Source organism: Poecile atricapillus, chromosome 3 (assembly GCF_030490865.1).
Source record: "Poecile atricapillus isolate bPoeAtr1 chromosome 3, bPoeAtr1.hap1, whole genome shotgun sequence".
In the NCBI taxonomy this organism is placed as follows: Eukaryota; Metazoa; Chordata; class Aves; order Passeriformes; family Paridae; genus Poecile; species Poecile atricapillus.
In genome coordinates, this window is record NC_081251.1 from 15492095 (window position 1) to 15516659 (window position 24565).

The 24565-nt window shown below is 43.5% G+C and overlaps 1 protein-coding gene across 1 annotated transcript in view; it reads right to left on the reverse strand.

Moving 5' to 3' along the window:
- Window positions 1-227: 227 nt before the first annotated feature.
- Window positions 228-24565, reverse strand: part of GRHL1 (grainyhead like transcription factor 1) — a 40889-nt gene continuing 16551 nt past the window's right edge. The window contains exons 9-16 of the mRNA XM_058835225.1: window positions 16994-17152; window positions 11415-11502; window positions 9055-9194; window positions 8143-8180; window positions 7955-8043; window positions 6107-6192; window positions 4458-4522; window positions 228-3290 (exon numbers count right to left, since the gene is read on the reverse strand). Of these exons, the coding sequence (XP_058691208.1) occupies window positions 3176-3290; window positions 4458-4522; window positions 6107-6192; window positions 7955-8043; window positions 8143-8180; window positions 9055-9194; window positions 11415-11502; window positions 16994-17152 (780 nt within the window). The 3' untranslated portion in view covers window positions 228-3175. The remainder of the gene's footprint in view (window positions 3291-4457; window positions 4523-6106; window positions 6193-7954; window positions 8044-8142; window positions 8181-9054; window positions 9195-11414; window positions 11503-16993; window positions 17153-24565) is intronic.

A 24565-nucleotide genomic window follows, 5' to 3' on the forward strand; every position in this document is an offset into this window, starting at 1 on the left:
CTGGAACAAAGCAGAGAATGAGAATGGGGCTGGCCAGTTCTTACGTGGGAATAACAACAGCAAGGCTGGCACTGGGATTATTTGCTTTTGCAAGGAGAAACTAGGAAACAATCACCAGGGTTTTATAGATTCCGTGTCAGAGGAAAATTGAAGGGATAAGAGCAGATGCATTTGTTATATAAAAGACTCATCATTAGAAATGAACATATAAAATTTAATAGCTTGGTTTAAAATACATTTTCAATTAAAAAACAGTAGGCAAAACAAAAAAAAATCAGTTTCATAAAACATACATGACATTGCTGCTACTGTTATAAGACCCGTGTCCCAGAATATCTTATAGTGGAAAACAATCGTCAGATTTAGTTCACATACTTCATTAAGCAGTAAAAAGAAAAAACATTCATGTCAATCTTACCTCTATGGAGACTCTAAATCTACTTCCCTGACCCTAGACCAAGTTTCCATAATAAAACTTCCATTTTCAATAAAAATGTGTAAATATATATGTATTCTATATATCAGGTTTTTTTAAAAAAAATTCCCTTGCCATAGTAAAATTATTCCCTTGACTGCCGAAGGGAAGCCCAAGCAGGTTGGCTGGGTACGAGTCCCGTGGCTGCTCCAGGTGGATTCCTGTACAGGGTGGCAGGTGTTGGCCAAGTCTCTTCAGCTGCACATCAGCCTCTCTCCTTTGGCCTCGAGCCCACGTGTTCTGGGCACATGCCCACAGTCATAGATACATCTGTGTGGAGTTTGCTCAACTCCAGCCACAGAGCAAAGAGGGGAGCATGCAGTGCCCAGAGCATCACCAACCCTCTGTTGGGGCCCATCAGTGAAGGAGGAGGAGGAAGGAGAGGGAAATAGAGGGGGGAACGGAATGAACCAGCTCAGGATTGATCCAAATACAAATTCCAAAATATTGTATTTTATATAAATCATCAAAAAAGAAGGTGGGGAGGGACTTCAAGTGGTCACCTGGATTCACCACCAAGGGAGAATCAATTACACCTGTGACAGTCCAGAGATACCTTTGCTCAGCCTGGCTCTGAAGACCTTTGATACCAAACCACTGCTTCCATGGGCAACCTGCACTTCTCACTAGAGAAAACTGCCCCAACACCCAGTCTGAATTTCTGTGATTTACACCCACTACTCCTTGTGCTTGCCATGGGTAAGTAGGACATTTCCATGGCTCAGGACACTGCTCCCATCAATCATCCCATCTGAACATGACCCCTCACCATGCAAATCATGCAGGCCTTCCTCCTCAGAAGCCATGAGCTCTGGCCAAAGGACCACAAGGTCTTGTCTGTGCTCCAGTGGAGGCCTGAGCGATGCCAAGCAGAGCCAAAGCAGGGAGGTCTCCTATTTCTTGCAGGTCATGCTCCTGTTGATCAACTCAACATGACATTTGCTGCCCTCTTCCAAACAGCACCATGACAGAGCTAACCAACAGTAGGTTACAATTTGTTAACCATTAAGTAGAATCGTTATTTATTAAGTAAAATCATATGCTACTATTTCTCCAGTCTTTCCAGGTTGACCTTCATGTCCTAGGTGAGGTATGTGCAGCTTTGTACTGTCTGAAAATGTTATAAACCTCTTTCATTACCTAGATCCCTAACTAAAGCTCTGACACTGGACCTGGCACTCATGTTCATCTGCTCACTATGTAACAGAGGTTTTTGCCTTAGTGCTGCCCTTTAAGTGCTCATTTCTCACTTGCTATTGACCAAAGAGTGCCTTTCCTTCATAAGCACATGCACACGATGAGTAAACAGCACGGGGCAGTGTTTTTGGAGGTATCTGGCACTCCCAGCTGGGGCGCAGGATCCCTGCTGTGCCCACTGGGTCTCTCCAGCTCAGCAGTAGGTCCATCGTACGTACAGACACCAAGAACGCATAACCTACTTGAAGGCCCTAATCCCTGTTAACCACTTGGCCTGCTGAGCCATTTTGCCACCTTCCTCTCTCAAAAGCCTTGCCTGTGCATTTCCAGTTGTTGACATCCTAGGCCTTGCAAGCTGACTCCATCTAGCCCATGGGTTCATCCAGCCTGAGCTTTGGGCAGCATCCAGCTGAGCCTTAAGTACACTGCTACAGAAAAAAATCCATCCTCCAGGAGACCTTCTTCCTGACCCCCAAACACAAGACTTCAAGAGAATGCTCCTCTTGTGAGCAATCAGCTCTCAGACTTGGCCCAAATTACCTCCCAGGATAGCAGTACACAGCTGTTTCAGGACTTAATGACAGTTCATGACCAAAACCAGGACTTCCATCGCCTACCTGTGCATGAGGATTTAGGAAAGAGCTGGTATCTTTTTCCTTCTACATAGGAAGATCCATGTTTAACAAGCAGGTCTCTTGTGCCTTCTATGAATGTACAAACGTGTGCTCACCTTTGGTGCATGATAAGGGTTTGTCCATTTTTAAATATCTACATTAAATATGTTTTCTCTGTATATGGTATCCTTTTAGATGGGCTTCATTGCATATATTCACGGTATATACAGAACACCATATTTTATATATATTATATATTGCTTATATGTACACATTTACAAACCTTCAAAAATATATTGCACTTATATACAATATAGCTTCATCTGATGAGAGTTCACACAGTTACTAAGGCGAGTTCTTCATAAGCAAGGCAGTTTTACCTTCCCCCCAAATGACACAAGTGATTTCAACAGTCTGCCCTGGTCACAAGTAAACATTATAGACTTTTCTCCAACCTGCATGCAACTCCTACTAGTATCAATTAGTAGTTTTGCAGCTCTCCCTAGCAGAAAACAGTCCAGTAAAATGGTATTAGCTGATAACAGGCTCAAACATGGTTACTGAATAGATAAATAAGACATCACCAGTCTAAAAGGCCACCTTCCAGGAGATTTCCCCTCCCATACCTACTAGTGGTTTATACACTAGTAAAAATATATACATGCTCTCCATTTAATTGCCAATCTTTTCTTGCCCATTTCAAGTGCAAATAAGGTCATGAGCAAGAACACCAACACAAACGTATTAAGCAAAACCACTGCTCTGCTCCCCAGAACAAGTCAAACATCTGGCTTTCTTCTGGAGGTGATTAGTGTTTTGCCCAACATACTGAATTATGGGAAAATGTTCACTTGAGACCTTTGTTTAAAATCCACAGTGATCTGTGATCTTAGATCTCAGTCAGAGTGAGCTTGTAAGATCCTCCAACCTCTTCAATCTGCAGTTGGAAGGTATCTTCATTAGAATAGTGTTTCACAATGTTATCATCCATGTTGACCAGAATTCTGGAAAAACAAAATACATCAGGTATTTTACAGTTCTAAATGCCAAAGAGAGCAAAGGTACTCTCAAACCTAAAAAATCCTGGACTACCCAAGGGTAACACAAGATCCCTGCTCATCTCTCTGACTCATTGTTTCCCATAGCATAATCTGGCTGTTCTGACCCAAACCTGCCATCAAGGCTGGCAGCCACACTTCTCAGGGTCTGAATGGAAGGATTAAATCTGGCTCCTGGACCAGGCAAGGAGAGATATCTTGGAACCAGCAGAATCCTTCTGAAGCTGCAGGCACCTGGGGCTCTGAATGCGTTTGCTTGTCAGTTGTAAACTATCAGCAAAAACCCTACAGAGCTCGCAGGAAAGAAACCACCCACGCTTGGCCACTTCTTTCATTTGCCAGAAAGGCCAGTACCTGTGTATTTGTGCACACACACAAAGCTGTGCTTAGCAGTGGTTTAGATATCACAGATTCTAAGCTTTTGCAGCTGTTCTGGTGGGGTAATTCTGCTATGAAAGCATAACCCTGGAAGGTTTTCTGAAATTTTCTGGCTAGAAGGAGAAGGGGCTGAGACGTCAAACTGACTTACAGACAACCCAAGAAAATTACTGAGAAATTGAAAGATAAAACAAAAGAAGACAATGGTCAGAAAATCAATTAATTATGCTACAAAATTAAAAATATGATGAAGTATGGCCTCTGGGAGAAACAGACACTTCACAAATAAGTTCTCTTCAATTTAGCCCACAAAAAGACAGCCAGGGTTTAGTAACTGTAGCCAAATGCAGACATAGTGAGTCCAGTCACCACTGGAACAATTTAACATGGCTAGAAGGAGGTGACTCCATCATCGGGAGTCTTTTAACAAACTGAACTCTTCTTCCTCTGACATGATCAACTCTGGTTCAAACAACAATTGGATCAGAGAGCTAATTGTCCATGACTTGTATTTACCCAGGAAGCCAGACTGTGTATTTCTATAGGACCCTTCCTAGAGTCTTCCTTCAGCCCTGTGCATGATGTTTGAATGTGTGTACTTGTGTGCACACACACATAACAGCAAAGGGCATTCACATATCTGCAGTGCATGGGGGAATTATACAGCAGATCTGCCTACAGGTTTGAAAAAGGTGTTCATATTCTTACGCAGTTACTGCACAGGTACATACTCACCCTTTTTTACATTTTTTGAAGATTTTTCCTATTTTATCAAAAGGAACATCATACTTGTCAGATATCTAGAATAAAAGAAAGCAATGATTGGTGAAGCAAGGTGACTGCTTGTCTCATTGTCTTTCACTTCCCATTTTACAGAAAGGAACAAAAAGCCTGCAAATGAGGACAACTGCTCTGCCCTATAAAGGCAACACTAAATCCCAAATTATAGCACAAATCTACAGATCAGAACCCCTTCTCTGCATTTAGCTAACTTCTGTGTAAAAAATTTAATCGTGTTTGAAACCTGGCTACTTACTCCTCATACAGCAACCTCCTGCTCAAAAGGCTCACTCAACACTCAAAACCCCCCCATTAAAAGCCCACTCCACATCCTGACTCTCATCCTTTCTTGGCTCTCTGTTCTCTTAGCATACTGAAAACCATTTTTAAATTTAGTGTCAGAGGGATCAAGTGAAAGCTAGTTATGACAGTGGCTGAAAGAAGGAAATAGCAACAGAGAGAGGACCTCTGCTGCTAAGGACATAAGGTGACCAGAAATATTCTCCTTCCCCAGCAGGGTGACATCAGTGCTGAGCCACAGCCACTGACCATGGCACTTCACTGCACACCCTCCAGAAAGTCGGGAGGTCAGTAACCTCGGCATGGTTTACTTTTTTACTGCTCTATCAAAATTGACAGTAAGTACCAAACCAATACACTGCTTTGACATGCAAATGTACAGGGAGTTTCCCCCAAGCTACAGCTGTGAGCATTGGTTCCTTGCTCTAAGAAATCCCAGTGAAACAAAAAAGGTGCAGATTCACTTCAGGACCATGGGATAAGGGAGGACTTCACAGCCTTCAATCCTGCTCTCCATCAGCCCCCACCTTCCAGCTGGCAAAGCCTCACAGCCAGGAAGAGATAAGCATTCTGGTCACAGAACTGTCTCTACAACCAAAAGTTAATGGCCAGACCTGCCTGTACATCCCCAAAGCCCCTGTTCCCTGAGCAGGGGCATTAGTCACAGAAAGAGACAGACAGAAATGTCAGTTTTGAGCTCATGCCAAACATTACACCATTCCCTGGACTTAAGCTCTGTACTTCCCTTGCTCTGCAGCAGCAGGAACAGTGGAAGGCTATTTTGGAAGTCAAGCACCAGAGAGCAATTTCACACGTGTGCACAGATATATAAATATAAGTCTTTAGCAACACACAGAAGTTGGTACTTGGAGCTCTGCATTAGCAGCTTGTGAAGGGGCAGTGCAGGGCCCCAAACATGGCTTTGAAATGCTGAAACAAACCCAAGCCACTGGACACATTCTGAAAATCACTCCATCTCCTAACAAAAGTATCCCCTCTGACAAGAGGAGCATCCAATCATCAAGTTTGACACACCTGGAACTTCAGGAAGGCTTCTTACACCCAGACCCCATAGATGTGGGGTAAGGTACTTAAAAGACAAGCTTCCTGAATTCACTTAATAATAAATGAAAGCATTATTTGCATTAATTTCCATGTTATTGAAAGGAAATCTTCCTTAGTCTTATCCAGAAGAGCAGAAATATGTGGAAACAAGCCATGACTGAAAGTCTGACTCCTGTGACTGGCCAGTGTTTTTTGCCAGGGCTTTTTCTCAAGGACTATAAACCAACCTCACTACTTACCGCTTCCATTAGGCCTTTCAGAGATGGTGTCTTTAACATGAGTGCATCAAAGACTTCCTCTGACTCTTTTCGGACATACAGCAACACTGGAAAGCAATTTGGAGAGGAATTAACTGTGCAATTGCTCCTCAGGAAAAAACCATATCCCACAGTGGCTAAGCACATGGGGACATCCACTGAGGATCTTATATACATACATTCAATATACACCTAAGATTGTAGCACAAACATGCACAGCTAGGTTAGCTCAGAACTTACTTCTGGCACATAAAGCCACTGTATGGTCAAGCATCTTTATTGTCAAAGTATTTTTGTATTTTCTTTATTTTCTCTATGATTAGAAAAAGAAGGTCATATGTGAAACAAAGAAAGGAGGAACACAAAACACAAATCTTTGAGACTCTAGGGTTCCTCTATATCTTACAGTCGTTTGGCACAAGCCTTTTCACAATCAAGTGATTTGACAGATGCTATCACAGCAGGTGAAGCCATCCTGGCCACCTTCTAATTTTTAAATAATTTATTTGTAGAGTTCTGTGCCCCTCCTACACTGTCCTATCTTTCTTCTTACCCCTTGCTGTGTTTCAGTAATACTCTTACCACCAGAGCTGACATACAATGCAGGCTTGGTCTCCTGCTAGGAGGGGAACAAAAGAGCAAGAACTGCAATTAGGTGAGCATCCCTAGCGTTCTCAAGCTAGCACAGACTCCTTGCATGTAACATCAGCCTCATTAAAAACTGCATTAAGGCTGAGGAATAAGCCAGGAGAGCAAGAAAGCTTGGACTTTAACAGCTTTGCTGTCTTTAATCCATCTTCTAATGACTAGGTATTGCAGCCTGGGTCATTTGCAAGGTTTTCATCAGCCACAGCTTTGACACACCTGCAACATGGAACAATTACTGGCATTTCTAATGGAACAAGGTGAACTCAGGACAGCACAGCACCTTGATGCATTTCCCAATTTGCCTGCCAAAGGCAGGTTTAAAAAGGGAGGACTGTAGATTTGAAAAAGGAAGACAGGACACGTACTCCCAGTTACAGCACAGGTCAGATGAGAGTCAGCCAAAGCAGAGAGAATCCCATGGGCCTCGTTTTATGGCATACAGCAACATGAAAAAACAAGAAGTCTGATTTTCTTCTATAAAATTCATCCTTCCTTACTAGTTTATCCAAACTGCAGAAGTGCAGCCCCATTATGGTCAGACTTGCTAAACTTAGCATTTGCTGCTTCCTAGGTTTAATACTTCAAGCTTTGTTGTGGTTCTTCCAAATACAACTATCATCAAGCAGGTATACCACCTCCAACACCCCAAAGGGACATCTCATCTCCTTCCACAACACCACAGTAACATGGAAACTGCAAAGACTGGAATTCAGTTAAAAAATAGCAGAATATTCTCTTAGCTTGGCTCTCAGTGGTGAACATTGCATTTCCTGGCACCATTAAAAGATGCAACAGTTTTATACCCAGAACTAGTTCTCGGTGTTCATTGCTTGAAGTCCTAGAGGAGATTTCCAGAGCATTTTATAGCAGATTACATGATGAATTCTCTGCCCCAGTCCATTAGGGATACTGGTAAGCTGCTCACCTTGTCTTGACTCTCTTTCCTTATAGGTACAGAGCCCATTACTGTCTGAGTTGACAGAAACACCCAGAAATTCTCACAGTGTAAAATATTTGCACAGCTGAACCACATCTTGATACATGAACTGTCACTACTCAAAGCCAGAAAAATCAGTCTGAAATATACATCAGTATGAATTAAAAATTCTTTAACCTCAGATGCATCTCTCTATCATGATGGATAAATACTCCAAAAATTCAGTCTCTGAAAGAAGAAAATACCTCTTTTTGGCTCTTCTATTCTGCCCATCTTATTTGGAGTAGCAATGAAGTCCTCTTCACCAATATAGGCTCCTCTCTTCAGGTTGGAGCTGTCATTGACAGGACAAAAAGTTAGCAGTAGTACAATTACAAGGACTTATCCTTCTGTCTGAGGGCAAGGTGTCAGGAGGTTGAAGAGCAGCTCTTACCTTTCACCCTCTAGTTCTTCTGAAGCAACAGGAAGGACCTTTAAAAACAAAGGGGAGATTTTGTGAATATTTCATCCAGAACTATAATTAATTTTCTCTTATAATATTTCAATGGTAAATTAAATGGCTCCAAAAGCAAATAAACATCTTCTTTGCCTTTTTTCATAAAAAATAATAAAGGATCTCAAATGCAATCAAAGAGGAACAAAGAGGAGCTAACCAGCTTTCTACCTGGACTGGTGTAGAGTCATCTGACAAAACTCAGCACTAGGGCCTTTGCAGAAAAACATGCTGGAATGTCAGCCTTACAGACACAAGTTTATTCTCCATCCTTGCTAGGAGTTCAGGCAATGCTCTTAAAAAGTAAGGTTTAGATTATGTCAGAGCATGGCAGAACTCCTGGCACAGCAAAGTTCAAAATTTTGAAACCTGGTTACCTGCTAATCTTTTCCCTTCCAGTTTCTTGTAAGCTGGAACTTTCCAGGAACACTGAGGCAGGGCGCTCTGGCAGTGGATCACAGAGCTGACACACATACCAGTTCCACAGGATAGATTTTCACCCTGCAGCAGGCATCTGGAGGAGTCTGTGCTGTACAACAGCACACCAGGATCTCAAGGGATGTTACAAGAACACCCTGCAGTTCATGCAGTGGAAATGCTATGGGAAAATCCTTTAAGGTTCACAGAAACTGGACTTGATAGGAAAATAATTTGATGGTGAAACAATCCCAGTTAACTCCAGCCAATGTATCTTGGAGCAACATTTCTTGCCCATATGAGACTCAGCCGGTATTTGAATACAGCACTGCTGTAGTCTGACATTTCGTATGTACACATGCACACACAGCATTCCAGGCCTTTTGCAACACATCTCAGAGCCTCCTCATCCCCACACCCATGAGCTTTACTCACGTGAGCCCCACGCTGCAGGTTGGCAAAGTGAACATCAGGGATGAACAGGACAGGCTGAGTGTCCAGGTCCATGAAGGGCTTGAAGATGGTGATGTCGGTACGTTTGTGCGAGGGAAGCATGGGCACTTTGACATCAGAAACTGCGGAGACAAAGATCGAGATAGAGGATACTAAAGGCCCTGATGGGGCCCTACATCATTTAAAAGGTACATACGCTGCTGAACAAGGGTATTCTGCAGTCAGAGTCAAAGAAAAAAGCTCATGTTGTAAAGGAGTTTGAACTTTGGTTGTCTACCTCTCAACTAAGTGCCTGAGCCCTGAGGACTTGTTACACAGAGTAGTCAAAGCTTTCTCTGCCCCTCCAACTGAGCAGCTCATCTTCATTTAGATTTTAATTAGGATGGACAATAACCTTGCACTCAGCTCAAGACAGGAACCAAGGTCTTCCATGTACCAAGTAAGCCATCCAAACAGAGGGCAAAAACTAGTCCCTGCTCCACCTTCTCCCTCTCCATTCCATCAAAAGTTTGCTGGTGTTCCTATGGCAGGAGGATACAAAGAAAAAGGGACTTTTTCTTGTCTTCCCAAGACTTGTGCCTTCCCAATTGGGAGCATCTTAAAGAGACAGCACCAGAGTAGCACTATGCTACAGAGGTAGTACAAATACTGGTTTGTTCAAGTTGTTATATTTGAAGTTACATTTTGATTCCACACTTCCAAGTTTCACATTGTGATATGTTCCTCTCATTATTCATCCTGGTCACCTCAGGGTGCCAGCCCCTAGTCCATCACCCTAGGGTCAGCACTGTCTCCCACAGAGCCCTTTGGCTCTCACAATGTACCAGGTGATGTGACACAACCCACCAAGAGGACAGACTTCATCCACAAAGACCCTCTGAGGAGAAAGTGAGGCAGGAGGTGACTTAAACTGCATTTCAGACATATTCATGTCAAAATATCACAGTTGAAGACTTTGTTCTACCAAGTGTAAACTTATCCATTTGAGGTCAAACCAACTGCAAACAAAACAAATGTTTTTCAAACAAAACCATTTCTCATGTCCCCAGTAGGGAAGACACTATTTTCTCCTAGCAAACTGATTATTTTAAAGATTGCTGAATTTCTGTAAAAATAACTTTGACCAAAAACCACCAACTGTTGAAGAGTTCATGTACATGGGATATTTGTGATCCTGGAAGTGAGTATAACAGCTTATGGCTTCAAGGAATCAAAAACTTCCCACATAAGGACTAAAAATCCAAAGATCGCACTTTCCAGAAAAATAAGGATCACATAGGGCTAAGCCCAAGCCTAGAAAATTAACATTGGAAAGCAGCTTTTGTAAAATCCTAAAATCCTGGGAAATGTGTATTGAAACTGCCTTCCCCTTCCAGCCACGATGCAAAGGGTTGCATGCAGTAATCTTTTGGGAGCTGCTGGTGTAACTGTTTGTGAAACGCTAACAGTGTGCTAAGCCTGCTTCTTGTGAGGTACTTCGAAAGAAACCAAAAACCCAGCCCTTTCCACAACTTGCCTTGAGCAAACGGATTCCCTTCAGCATTATCTTCTGAAGCTGCTCTAGCAGCCTGTACCTGCTGTGTCAGGAAAATCCTGCCCAGCGAGCTGAGCGCTGTGCGCTGGCTGAACCAGTCAGGCTGTCAACAGCAGAGCAAGCGAGAGCACGCGCCTGCCCCGTGCCAACAAGGAACGGAGAGTTACAGCTTCCTCTAGGCAGCTCTGCTGGTGAATAACCAGTCATCCAAACACAGGATCTCTCATCTGCAGCAGCTAAAAGAAGATGCTCAGCAGAAAGGAATTCCTTGTCCTTTATGTACTACAGTGCTGAGGTCTCCACATACTTCACACATACAGAAACTTTGAAATTACTTACTAAGGACCACTTTGCTCTAGAAGAGCAAGCACAGGGCTGAGAAGCTGAAGGCTCAGCCTCAAAGCTGCTGCAGCCTTGCTGAGGAGTTGCAAATGCATTTTTAATGTAAGTTAAAACCTAGGTTTAGAATCAAGCTGAAAATATTTGGAACCAAGCATTCTCACTGCCACCTGGATTGGGAGGGGCTCCAGCATGGGCCAAAAATCCCACCCTCACCACACCACTTCAACTGCTACAGCCCATACCTGAATACAGCAGGACCCTGTCTTGGACAGAAAGAACCATACAGAATGAAGCCCTAAATGACTCAGTGTGTTGCAAAACACAGTGACTGTTCCATAAGGAACTGCTTAAAACAAACACTGGTCCATAGAGGATAAAAATTGACTTGAGGGTTCTACTGCACAAGCTATTTGCAGCCAAAATGAAACTCAATATTTAAAATACTGATGGAATAAGTTCTACTTACAGGCATTCAACTGAGAGCTGGGATCAGTGCACTTGCCTTTTCTTTTGCTTTGCTTTCGCTCTTCATCCCTTATCTTCCTCTCTGCTCCCTGTCAGACAAGAGATTAAGGGAAAGGAATGGGGGAGTAAAGAAGAGGACAAGGCGGGGAGAGAGAAAGAGAAGGTATTTTTAATTTTTTGAGGCTTTTTTCAGCTGCAGAGGCAGGAACACCAATTCTTCCAGAGCTATGTTTGTGGAGATCAGTTCCACAGTGCCCGAACTGCAGGTTTGCCAGAGTGTGCCAACTTTAAGATCTGCTTACTTTTGAGTCCTATCATCTAATGAAATCCAATAACCGTATCTAAGATGCAAACAGTTATTTTTCTTTCAAGTCAGATGGAGATACAATGACAAAAGACACACACATCTATAACAATTGTATAAAGTGGTAGATAAAAGTATAGTTGAACTGTTTAAAACAATGAAGAATTGCAGGTTCCCACAGTTTAGGAGTTCCCTTGATTGTCATTACAACCTACAGAAGTCACACCACACTTGGATCACCAAGTGCAAGCACATTTCACACAGAGCCTGCAGCAGTTGCACCAGCCTTCACTGAGCTCAAGCTGCAGACATGCATGGCTTTAAAGCAGGAATGGTTTCTTCTCTTTTCATTGGGGCCAGGTCATGGTGGAATCCACAGATTCCCTAACTGGGTTCGTGCCTGCACTGTTCCTGGTCTTCCAAACCAAGCAGCAGAGGGGACAGTGCCATATTGCCATTTTTTTTCTGCAAGGTGCAGACAGCTATAATGAAGAAAGAAAAGGAAGGAAGAAGCTTTGGAATAGTGTTCGTTCCTCCAGCTCTGCCCAGACCTCCCTTGTGACTGCGAGTTAAGTCAGGGATGTCACATTGCCAGCTGCATGAAGTGATAAGCCCACAGCAGATCCCCAACACTCAATCCTGGTGCTACCACCAAGTCACCAAAACTGTTATACACACGTCCTACCTGTCTCCCAATACCCTCCTGCAAAGCTGGGCAAAAGGTAACAGTTACCTGGCCACAACAAGCCTTTATTTCTCATTCCCTCTCCTTCAAAGCTGCCAAAACACACCCACATCCTTCTATGGGGTACTGGAGGAGGACATGATTAGCTTCAGCAAATGAGGTGTCAAAACTCCTGTGGCCATGGGATAGGAGCCTGGGCCTAATGGTGCATGGGAAAAGGGGAACAGCCCTCTTTACTTCCCAGTAAATCAATGTTCTATAATTGCCAGGCTGCCTATGCCTGCTGATAGTACTGAGCTTATCTGCACCAGCAATAAAAAGGAAAATTAGCCAAGAAATTTGATACACGCTAACACATATAATCTTTTCTTCCACCCAATGAGAGGAAAAAAACAGCTTCAGGCAGTTGTGGTGAAAAAGAAAAAAAATTATACATGAAGACACAGGCATTGTCAGCTTTGCTTTACCCAATAAAGATGAAATAGCCCACTACAGTGAAGACGTCCCACCTAAACCTCCACACAGCCGGACCTGAACCCTTCTGTGTCATCCCATACCAGAGCAGTCACATCTCAGCTTGACAACAGAAAGATTAGATTTGGTTCCAGATCTGATTTTTACCTTTCATGTGGAAACAATAAAGTTGTGCTACTCAAACACTGTGTTACAGAACAGCATCTGCTTCCTCGTGGAGAATATGCTGATTCAACAAGAGCATGCATTTTCTCAAAATCTCATTTTGAGAAAACCTCTGCCTTCCCATTCCCTGCTTGAAAGTCAACGCAGTCTACTAGGGCCCAGATAAATATGCCTCAAAACCCACATTAAAAAAAACTAAGTTATATCTTGGTAACAGGTTTTTCTGTCCTGCCAGCAGAGCTCAAGGAGCAGTGGTTCCAAACTGAAAGAAGATAGTTTTATACTGGACCTAAGGAGAAAATTTTTTTCTGATGAGGGTGGTGAGGCACTGGAACAGGTCAGACAGAGAAGCTGTGGATGCCCCATCCCTGGAAGTGTTCAAGGCCAGGCTGGATGGGGCTTTGAGTAAGCTGGTCTAGTGGAATCCATCTCTGACTATGGCAGAGATGTAGACTAGATAACCTCTAAAGGTGCTAAAACCCAGACCATTCTGTGATCGAGCAACTGAAACAGTCTCCATGTTGCTGCCCATTCACATCAGTGCTCCAGCAGCCTTGCACCCACTCTTTCCTTCCAAGAGCATCTCACTCATTTCTTCCTACCATCCCATGAAAGCCTTCCCACAGCACTGCCCATTGCTACCAGCGTATCAGCAGATCCCAGAGGGTGACACAAGCTCTAGTCTGTGAAACGCTGTGTTCAGTTCTCCTCATGTGGATGCATAGCTGAGGTACCATTCGGAATAGAGGAGGTCTTCTTCCTCTGGGACAGGTCAGCCCCAATATTGCTGGCCAAGCCTGGAGGAAGCTTGTGCCCTAACATTCTACAGGATGACACCATTATACCTGTACTGCTTTACTCAGCTCCTGAAACCACACAGGAGTAGAAGAAAGCCAAACATCCCAGGCACTGCAAGCACAGCCTTGACAAAGGAATAGAGGAGACATCTGTGTGAGGTGGCCACAACATCATAATTTTTTGTTGGTCTGTGGGTTTTTTTCCAACAAACTATAGACTTGGCTCTCCATGAAGAAAATATGGGTCACAAAATTTCTACAGGTAAGAGTGATCACATGAGGACAAACACATTCAGGGCTGTAACAGGTGTGAATACTATAGTAACAATGGTCCTATAAACATTCAAAATCAGCTGGCTGATTACAAACAATTCATTACAGGGCAGAAAACAGGCACTCTTTCTGAAACGCCAGTGGTCTTAAAGAAGCCTGGAGCCAGCAGCCAGCATTAGGGTCCATGAGTACATGGGGTTTATGTATGATGTGATAGCATGCAGGAGCTACAGGGATAGGTTCTCTGAGAGGATGCTTATTCCAAGGAACAGCTTCCCTCATGCCCAACAGAGCCAGTCTCAGTCAGCTTAAGACAGCTAAGGCCCATCAGGAATGGTGGTAGTGACTCCGGGCTTATGTATTTAAGAAAGGGAAAAAACATGCTACAGCAACAGTCAGAAGCAAAGTGAAAATATGTGAAAGAAACAGCTCTGCAGATCCCAGGGTCAGTGTAGAAGGGAGAGCCAGGCACTGGAGCAGAGAATCCCCTGCAGGCTGTGGTGCAGCCCATGGTGAGGCAGCAGTGCCCCTGCAGCCCATGGAGGTCCATGGTCGAACAGACATCCACCCACAGCCTGTACAGGACCCCACACCAGAGCAGGTGGATACCCAAAGGAGGCTGACATTCCACAGGAAGTCTGAGCTGGAGCAGGGTTCTGTGAGGACGTGTGGCCCCATGGAGAAAGGAGCCCCTGCTGGAGTTTGTGTCAGAACTTGTGGCTCCATGCGGCACCAACACGGGAGCAGCCTGCTCCTGAAGAACTGCACCCCATGGAAGGGACCCACACTGAGGCAGTTTGTAAAGAACTGTAGGCTGTGGGAAGGGTTCATGTTGGAGAAGTTTGTGGAAACTGTCTCCCATGGGAGGCACTCCATGCTGAAGCCAGGGAAGAGTGTGAGGATTCCTCCCCCTGAGGAGGAAGGAACATCATGTGCTAAGAACTGACCACAGCCCCCATTCCCCTGCACTGCTGCAGGGGACAAGGGAGAGAATTAGGGAGTGAAGCTGAGCCTGTGAAGAAGGGAAGGGTGAAAGGACAGTATGTTGAGATTCAGTTTTATATTTTATTATCCTGTTCTGATTTTGATTTACATTTCTCCTTCCTTTCTTCTCTCCTCTTTTAATTCAGGCACTATTTGCAAAGTATCTGGAGGAATAAATCAGGAGAGTAAGTAAGTGAAAATCCCAAAGGGAAATAAAAGATGCATTGGCATTATTATTTTACTAGATTTGCTGAAATTTCTGCCATAGCTTGAAGGAAGCCATTGGAGTCTATATGCTGACTCCACACCTGCCTTTTTATTAACCGATTTGTCTTATTAGCAGTGGCACCAGCCTGTCAGTCATTTTAGCATTGTGTCAGTAATTAATTGGACAATTTAGGAGTAAAAGATCCCCCCCTACCCTGTAGTAAGTTTGTCCTCTCTCTATTGCAGAGAAAACAGGTTGATAGCACACAAGACTCCCAGATTACTTTGTTGAAAAAATGTTAGATGACACACTTGCTTCAATCTCATCTCAAAACAGGAAAAAGAAAATAGAAAAAGAAGGAAAAATTAAGGCCTGAAGAAATCTCATGAGACCCAAGCTTCTTAGGCTTACTGGCAAGTCTTTAAGATGGCTCTGGAGAGCCTTTGGTAAGTCCTTTTAAATTCTTTGCAGAAAGTACCACAACAGGAGCAGCTACAGGCACCTCTCCCAGCTGTGCAGGAATGCAGAGGCACCCATTTAAAAACCTATAAATGGACAACAGAATGTGGCAGGGTGAGTTAATGGGACACTACAGCAGGAACACAGTGCAGAGGGCACTGTGTATCTTGTGAGGTAAGCACAGACAGAACAATGGTGCCTGAGATGAATCTTTGTGTTGGTGTCCTAGGGAAGACGAGGCAAGACCACACAGTGGTTTGGCAAAGCCAGCACAGGACCAGAGGAGGGGATACAGACCTGCCTCAGCTGCAGAGAGGCAATTGAGTCATCACCTGAAAGAGTCTGCCCTATGAAGACCAAGTCTGGATTCAAAGAATAAGAGGCCCAAATCAAGCAGGATATCAGCAAATAGGAAGTCAATATGGTTCTCAGCAATCAAAAGGACTGGGGAACTTCAGGAAGCATTTATATCATGGCCTAGAACAATCTTGGTCACTCTGGAAATAACAACATTACATATTACTTGCCCTGAACCTTCAAAAGACTACTCAGGCACGGACAGGTTATGGAAATCAGGAAATTTCCTTTCTTTGCAAACTTAGTTTAGCTTTTACAGATGCTTTCAGCTCTGCTTCTGCTGTTTCTTTTCACAGCTTCTGTTGAATACTGGCTTTGGGAAAGACATTCATTCTGTGTGCTAAATGCATTAGGCAGAGCAGTCAAATTACAGCACCCATCCAGCTTGTAAATGTGCTTTTTTATGCTGCTGTATCTCATGGTGGTACATCTTTTGTTCACAAGCTCTGCAAGTTATTGGTTTGGGTTTTTTTGTAATGAATGCAGTATGAGAACATGAAGAAATGTAAAAGGACCAACACAACAGAACTTGGGCAAAAAGACAAGCCTGCACTTGCTCCAGTCAATGGCAATGATTGCTGTTGCTGAGGCTTTTCCCAGTGTCAGTCTGCCACTGACTGACCTTTCCCTAAAGTCAATGCTCAGGAACACTTAACACTCCAGCATTTTGAGAGCAGCAAATTTATTTGAGGTCATCATAATATCCATGAGCCAAGTAGAAGGGGTTGAAATTTTTTCCTTGCAAAGGCTAAACACAGGCAGGACTTTTCAAAAGCCAAAATAGAAAGTGACACAATTAGAAAAAAAAAAAAATGCTGCTAAGCTGTGGAGCAGCCTTTCCAAAACAGTCACTGGCCCATTGATCCAACCTTACCTTGTCACAGAAGACTTTGATTTGGCAGTAGGCTCTGTGGACAGGTTTGTTACTCCTGTTATTGTAGCTGTAAGTGTCAATCTGAAGATTCAGGGGCAGGCCTTTAACTCCCTTCTGAGAGGAAAAATCTGTGCTGAGGCAGTTCACAGAAATGAAAACCTGCAGGAGAGGAAAGCAGCAGCTGTCAGTAGTGACACACAGAGTCCTGGCTGACCACTGAGTGAGGGATACTCGGGGAGTGCTAAGGCCCAAATGCTGGTCCTTGCCACTGCAAGCAGCACCATCTTTCTTCTGAGACATCAGGTAAAGTCTCTGAGAAGCAATATAACATTCTTAAGTCTTTCCATAAGCCACTGGAGGAGACAAAGCCACTTTGTCCAAAACAGATTTCAACAAACTCTCCAAACTTTAGGAAGACTCCACCCATCTTTCCACCAAAGAACTCTCAAATATCACCATCAAACTTTCACCAAAATGAATGCTCCTCCAATCAACCCTCACTGCATTTATTAGCATCTTGTAAGAACACAACCATGTTCCAAAAAATTCATGTTACTCTGGGTAAGTTAAATCTTTCCATGAGTTTTACATGAGCACAGCTTATGCTTGAAAGTACTTGACTGAGATTTTTTTCTAAAGGCTATTAAAAGCTTTTAAAAAATATTAGGTAACATGTAATCTTTAAACACAGAAATAACACCATTATTCCAGTGAAGGTTTCTGGGCTTTGCACTAAGTTGAAGACTACTTTGAATATTCCTTAGTAAGACCTGCAATACCCTGTTAACATTCAGATGGAAAGGGTAAGAGAAACCTTTCCATTATTCTTACAAAAAAATTAATTACAGGGAAAATTAATTGCATGTTTGAACATATCTAATTTCATTTTCACAACTGCTTGAAATAGCAACAAAAAACCCTCTTAAAAACACAAATCACACACAGCTAGAGAACAAGTCCAATGCTGCTTAACAGAATAAAGAAAAATCCTTAAGTGGATATAAGCAGATAGACCAGAGTACTTTGTATCTAGATAATGGGCTTGCAGGTGCAAGGCTTTTCTACAGACACAATGCCCATTACTGGCACATCTCAGAAGCTGTAAGGATTAATTACCAGGAATTTACGAGCCACCAAGACCTGCAAAGAGCTTCTCTCCTCTCTGCCTGAAGAATAAAGTCTGGGAAGTCACTGCTTTAAAATATAATCAAAGCCTTGGGAGCCAGAAGCACCTTCCCAGAGATTTTGCATGAGCACCATCCCAGGACCCGATCGTTCAGTGGTGATTCTACCAGCGCCACTTGAGCCTCAGCAGTGAGCTGATGCCACCTCCCGGAGCAGCAGAGGCTTACACAGGCTTGGGAAAGCTACAGGCTCTGGCTCTGCTAAGTGCTGCTTATCAAGGTCCTCTTTGCACAGGTTCTGCAACATCCTCTACCAGTTTTAACAATGATGGGAGATGGCAATGTAAAACCTTGATCTGGTAATAGTTTACAACCATTGTCTTTTCCCTACCACAGCTGTATAAAAAGCTGGGGCAGGGAGGCAAAATAGTGCAGGTGAGGGACTTCTTTCATGAAAGCCTGTCTGAGTATTGAGGATTCACATGCTGCTTCCTGCAGCCCCTGTGCCCTGAGAGGGCAGTGCAGCTGCACAGCAAACAGCCCCCTATTCCCTCGTGTGCACACACCATCCCAGAGATTCCAATTCCAGTGTCCCCACCAAGTCCTGTTGTGCCAAGGGACATGGAATGCGTGAAACACCACCAACCCAGGCCAGCACAGCAGGTCAGCAGAGCCCCAGCCCGACTCACACTGCTGCCTCTGCAGCAGCCAGGAACACACGCAGGACGCAAAGTGAGCTGCTGCTCAGTGCCTGCTCACCCTCCAGCCTGTGTCCCAGCGTCCCAAACCTGTGTTCTTCCAAGGTAACTTTTTGTGAAAGCATTAAATACATCTCAAATCACAGTCAGGAAAATTATTTTAAAATGAGCTTCTTCAGAGTCTTCCCCAGACTAACCCAAAGGATGGCTTTGCCTGCTTTTATCTACCCCGCTTCCCTTTTTGCTACCTTCGGCTTTGCAAGGGCATTTTGCCTGCAGTGCTGGTACACCCTGGAGGAAAGCTTCAAGGAGTTTGAAGAGCTGCTCTCACCAGCTTGGGAGCTTGGTAATCAGATGTATGCACAGCCTGAATAATTGTGTTCCCTGAGCAGGGGTTTTGTTTTTTAAAAGATCCTCTACTCTGGTATTTGCATATTTTTATATTTTAAATTTACCTACACTGAATATTCACTCAATCCATTTCTGTCTGAAAAAATGACTACATTCTTCTAGAAAAACACGCCCACGCAGCCACATCAGCACCACCTCAAAATTTCTGTGAAATCCCTCAAATGAGTTTTACACCACTGGACACCAGAAGATTCTCTGTGCAGCATCAGCAGTTCTCTAGCACATGGTGTCACCTCTCTTCTGAGACTTCAAGTTCATGTTTTCAGTTTTTATGGCTTACCAGCCACACAAAGTCCGCTGGGCTGAAGGTAGAAGAGTTGGTCTCAGCACAACAGACATGTATTACTACAGCAGAGCTGCACAGGTATCCCATGGGAATTTAGGATTGCCTGTCAGATGACAAAGATTATCCTCCTACTTTAGAGTCTCCTCATTTGATTAGCTTTGGATTTAAGCAGCTGACTTCATTTTCATGCCATTTAAATCTTCAGGACTCTAGGCATAACTAAAACCTAATCACATCTCTGAAGCAACAAAGAGACAGCCTGTCCTCTCCTTTTTGTACTGAACCACTTCAATTCAAAAGGAACATCATCTACTTCTCTCAACCCATCCTGTAACTCCTATTTTTGAGCAACTTCAGGTTACCTCGAGTTTCACAAAACAGAATTTTAGCAAACAGCTTTTCCAGTGGGCTAAGACAGTTACATTCAGGTTCTTTATGTACAGGAATATTTGACTTACATTAGACATGAAATGTAAGGCCAAGTGACTGCATGAGCTACATCCCCACCCCAAAATTGCCAGAAGAAAGAAAAACGTAACCACAGAAGTTGCTCTGCGTCTTCAGCCTGCTGAGCAAGATTCCTTTTCATGTGTCCAACCTATTTTTCTAAGGGCAGTTCCGCATTCTCAGCTATATTAAGATTTGTTGTTACTTTTAAAAAAAAAATTTTCATCTCACCTCCCAAGATTCAACATAAAGACAGCACTTAAAAATAGAGCACTGTCAAGCCTGGGCACTTACAAACATGAGTCAAGCCCTCAAAAGTTATGCAGATTTTCTTTAAAACTGAGATTTGTAAAGGGATTTAGAAACCTGTTTTCGAGTTATTTTGCTTGCTTGGCAGCTGAGCCTCTAGTCTATATTTGACTACTTATATCTAGGCTATCAGATAGCCAGGCTTTTCTCTCTAACCAAAGACAGGCTTTATTTTCCCTTTTTTTCTGTTGATTTTTTCCACTTTTCCTAACTCCTAAGGAGAAGGCTCCTAAGGCTAACTCTTAAGGCTTTTCCTAACTCCTTTTAACAAAAGCTGAGCTACTCATTGAAGCAAATGGCTCCACAACGGTGGCATCTCAGATAAAATCAAAGAGCATGAAAACTGTGAGCTGCTACAAACTGCTGACCTCCCACACCTGGCATTCACCCCAACACTCTAGAGCCTCCTTTCCCCAACACCATGCTTGGTTTCCTGCAGCCTTTGGGGCAGCCCAGCTGCACACAACAAAAGACTGAAGGCAGAAGGATTAAAGCACCTCCTCTGGGATCATGCTGAAAGTTAGCGTGGGAAGAAGTCAGACCTCATGACTTCTCTGTCTGCTTTAACCGACCCCTCATGCCCCTCCTCACCTAAGGTGGGAGAAACACACCGTGCCTACATTCAAATCCACAAGAAACAATCCTCCATTTTAATAATGCAGGAAAAAAATTAATCCGACAGCTCAGCCGTGTGCCCTCAAGGAAGGGCAGCAGAGACAGCCAAGTTCTTTCCACACAGCACCTTTTTTTAACAAGATCTGCCTTTCAAACAAACCAGGAAAAACAGACATAATTAAAGGGCAATCAAAGTGCTGCAGGAACCTCTCTGTCAGCGAGATGAAAGATGCCTTTTTTAAATGAAGGCTTGCATACCCAGACCTCTTCTCCTCCGTTTATCTTGGACACCATACTCTTTTGTCACACAAAAAGCACTAGCAATTCTGATGAGTCCAAAGGCCACATATGCAGCAGCTTTAGATGAAATGTCACCTCTTGCAGGCTCATCTGTCCACTTGGAAAGGAGCAGTGTAGGTTCTCACCCATGGCATCCGGGGCTGCCACAGGCGATGGGGAGCAATTTGCTTTAGCACACCATGAACTCTGACCAGTCAGAGCAATCACAGGCAAGGGTAACACTTTCCTGCAAAGACTTGTACATTCTTCTGGATAAGGACCTACACAGGCAGACTTGGGACTTTTCCAGGCTGATCACCTTGCTCCACGTTTATTTCATTTCAAGAGAAGACAGGTAAATGGTATTTATCTCCTCCTATCTGTGATCCTTTATATTTCTGTGTCCAAAGGATTAAGGTATTACTCAACAATCCAAGTCCATTGGATGTTTCTTTCTCTACTGAGAATTCAGTTTAAAACTATAGCTCTTTTCTCACATTAGTACACAAAAGCCTCTCATTTTAACCACAGAACAGTTTGGGTTAGAAGGGACCTTAAAGATCATGTAGTCCAGTCCCCCTGTTATGGGCAGGGACACCATTTCACCAGAAAGGCTCAAAATGCCACCCAACCTGGCCTTAAACACTTCCAGCGATTGGGGATCCACAGCTTCTCTGGGCAGCCTGTTACAGTGCCTCAGCACCCTCACACTGAAGAATTTCCTCCTAATACCTAATCTGAATCTGTCAGTTTGAAGCCATTCACCCTTGTTCTGTACCACTATAAGCCCTTGTAAAAAGTTCCTCTCCTGCTTTCTTTTAGGTCTCCTTTTGGTACTGGAAGGTGTTCTAAGGTCTCTCCAGAGCCATCTCTTCTTCAGGCTCAACTCTTCAGCCTGTCTTCATAGAAGACTTTCCAGGCTATATTATCTTCAGTCTATGTTATATTCAACTTACAATTGTCAGGATGTTTTTGATTTTGGATGACTGTGTTTGTACAGAATACAGAGTTTGGAGCCTACAACACAACAACCAGAGACAGGCTAAACTGCAATGAGCTTCTTTCCAGGGAATGCAGCTGGATACTGCTTTTCTCGGCCTTGGCTAAATAGTTTTAATGTTATGCCCAAAACACAGTAGGCAAAGGGATTACTGTGGGTCTAGAGACCATTTTTCTGACACAAAGGCAGTGTCTTCCCCTCCCATAAAGAAAAATTAACTGGAAGCTCAAAGTTTGTAATTTCAGGGCTGATAGCTGAAATCATACAGTTCCTCTAAAGACTCGGACAAATCTAAACAGCAAAGAGAAAAAAAAGAGTATTTTCTAAAAATTTGTCCCCATATGTTTCCTATATGCTGCAAGCTGTCTGGATACAAAACATCTCCAGTCCAAAAGCCTTATGAAGTATACCAGCAGAGTTCCAAGCCCTTCTGAGAGGCAGAGGTGTCAGCCTGGGCACTACCTTGTGCCAATGTAGCTATGCAGCTTCCAAGATTGGCTCTGGGTGAGAGCCAAGCAGCTTCGAGTGCAGGCAGGGCAAGCACAGGTCTGCCTGCACCCATCCACGAAGGCATGTCCTAAGAAAGCAGGTGCTGGGAAGACTCTTCTGTATTTAAAAGAAAAAAAACCCCAAACCCACACTTTGGTAAGATCACCTGAGAGGTGGCTAATCTTACTGCTCTCACATTCGTTTCTTCACCTCCCACATGCACCACAGGTTTTGCATCAGCAGGAGGTGAGCCAGGAAAGAGATAAAAAAATTGGGCAATTCATGCACCTGTGGGTTCCTCAGCTGCCTCCTGCCTTTGGGATCGGATGCTCCAAAAAAGGCTTGTCTGGCAGATGGGTGATAGCACTGCATCCGCTCCAGCTCCACTCAGGCAGACCCAGCACCATCCTGCTTGCAGCCCAGGAGAGTTAGTTTGCATTCAAACCCACCAATCCCAATTTAGGTGACTGACATAGAGGCCATCGTGGGTCCCACACCACATCAAGAAATTACGACTGGGAAATATGATCCACCTTCAAATAAAGAATATCCTCGTAGCAAGTTCACTTCATCAACAAAACAAAAAGGAATGGTAATGAAAAGAAAATACATATTCCTGTTCACAAAGAGCAGTGCTGATTGTTATTCCAACCTGTTCTGAGGCAATGAAATATAGGAATGTCTCTGCTTACAACACCTGGGAAATCTGGGGATAATGGTTCCCAGTCCTACTGATGCTTCCTCCCACCCCATGCTTTGATAAGATAAAGCTGCTGGGCCAGATTTTGTTAGGTTGGTGGAAAGAAAGTAAAAACAGCAGTTTGGCAAAAACAGTGACAATATGTTGAAAGAAACCAAACCAAACAAACAAACCAACAACAAAAAAAAACAACAAAAAACCCGAACCCTAATGCACCCCCCCACATCAACAACAACACCAGTCTCCAAAACAATGACAGAAGCTGAAACATGACAAAACACCACAAAACAGAGAATTAAGTCTATAAAGGCACAAAAATGGCTAAGAAGAAAGAGCTGCCATCAGGAAAAAAAAGGAATAGAGAAAAGGGAAAAGAAAAAAAAAATCACCTCCTAGTTTTCTCTATAGAAAAGCTAATGTCAGGAGATTTTCCTTTCAGCTTTGGGAAACATCCTGTGAGCTCGTACTTGGAAGACCAGAGGCTTGGGACACCAAATTCAGAAGAAATACTGAGTTGAAAACTTGCTTCTGGTAAATCAAGGGCGGCATATGCTTGTTTTCCAGAAAGCCCAGGACAGAGTAGGGAGAGGTCAGTGTTAAGAGGCAGGTAAGCAATACTTGCTATGACTTTCCTATGCCACTGCTCCAAAGGCTGTGTGTACCTGTGCCACAAAGTATTTGTGGTCTGCAGCCTTGGCTGCACACCAATCTCTTTCCCTTAAGTATGTTTGACTCATCACATTTCATAGTTTCATTTCCAACTAGTCAAACCTGTACCTCCTCAATGCTGCTGAAGGTGGCAACACCTTCTTTAATGAGGCATATGACTGCTGCTTCATTACAATGGCATCCATATAAATGTACGCAATATTCATCAATCAGAAGAGTTGAAATTCTTCCTATAGTGAACACCAAGGGAGGATTATGCTAGAATAAACTCTTAAAATAGATCAGTAGTGTACCACCCAGCATCACTTCAAGTTGCAGCAAGAAATCCACCCTCTCCAAAAACTGATCTCCTCTAAACAAAATAACCTTGCCAACACATCGGAGGATCTGCCAAGAAGACCACTCTTATTGCCAAATTTTCTACTTCAAAAGGCTATCCCAAATCAGATGCAAATTGCCATAATATTAGGACCATTCCACTCTTCTTGGACAAAAAAGAAGTAATAAAAAGAGCACTGTTTAATTGCTCTGTCATTCAGGGCATC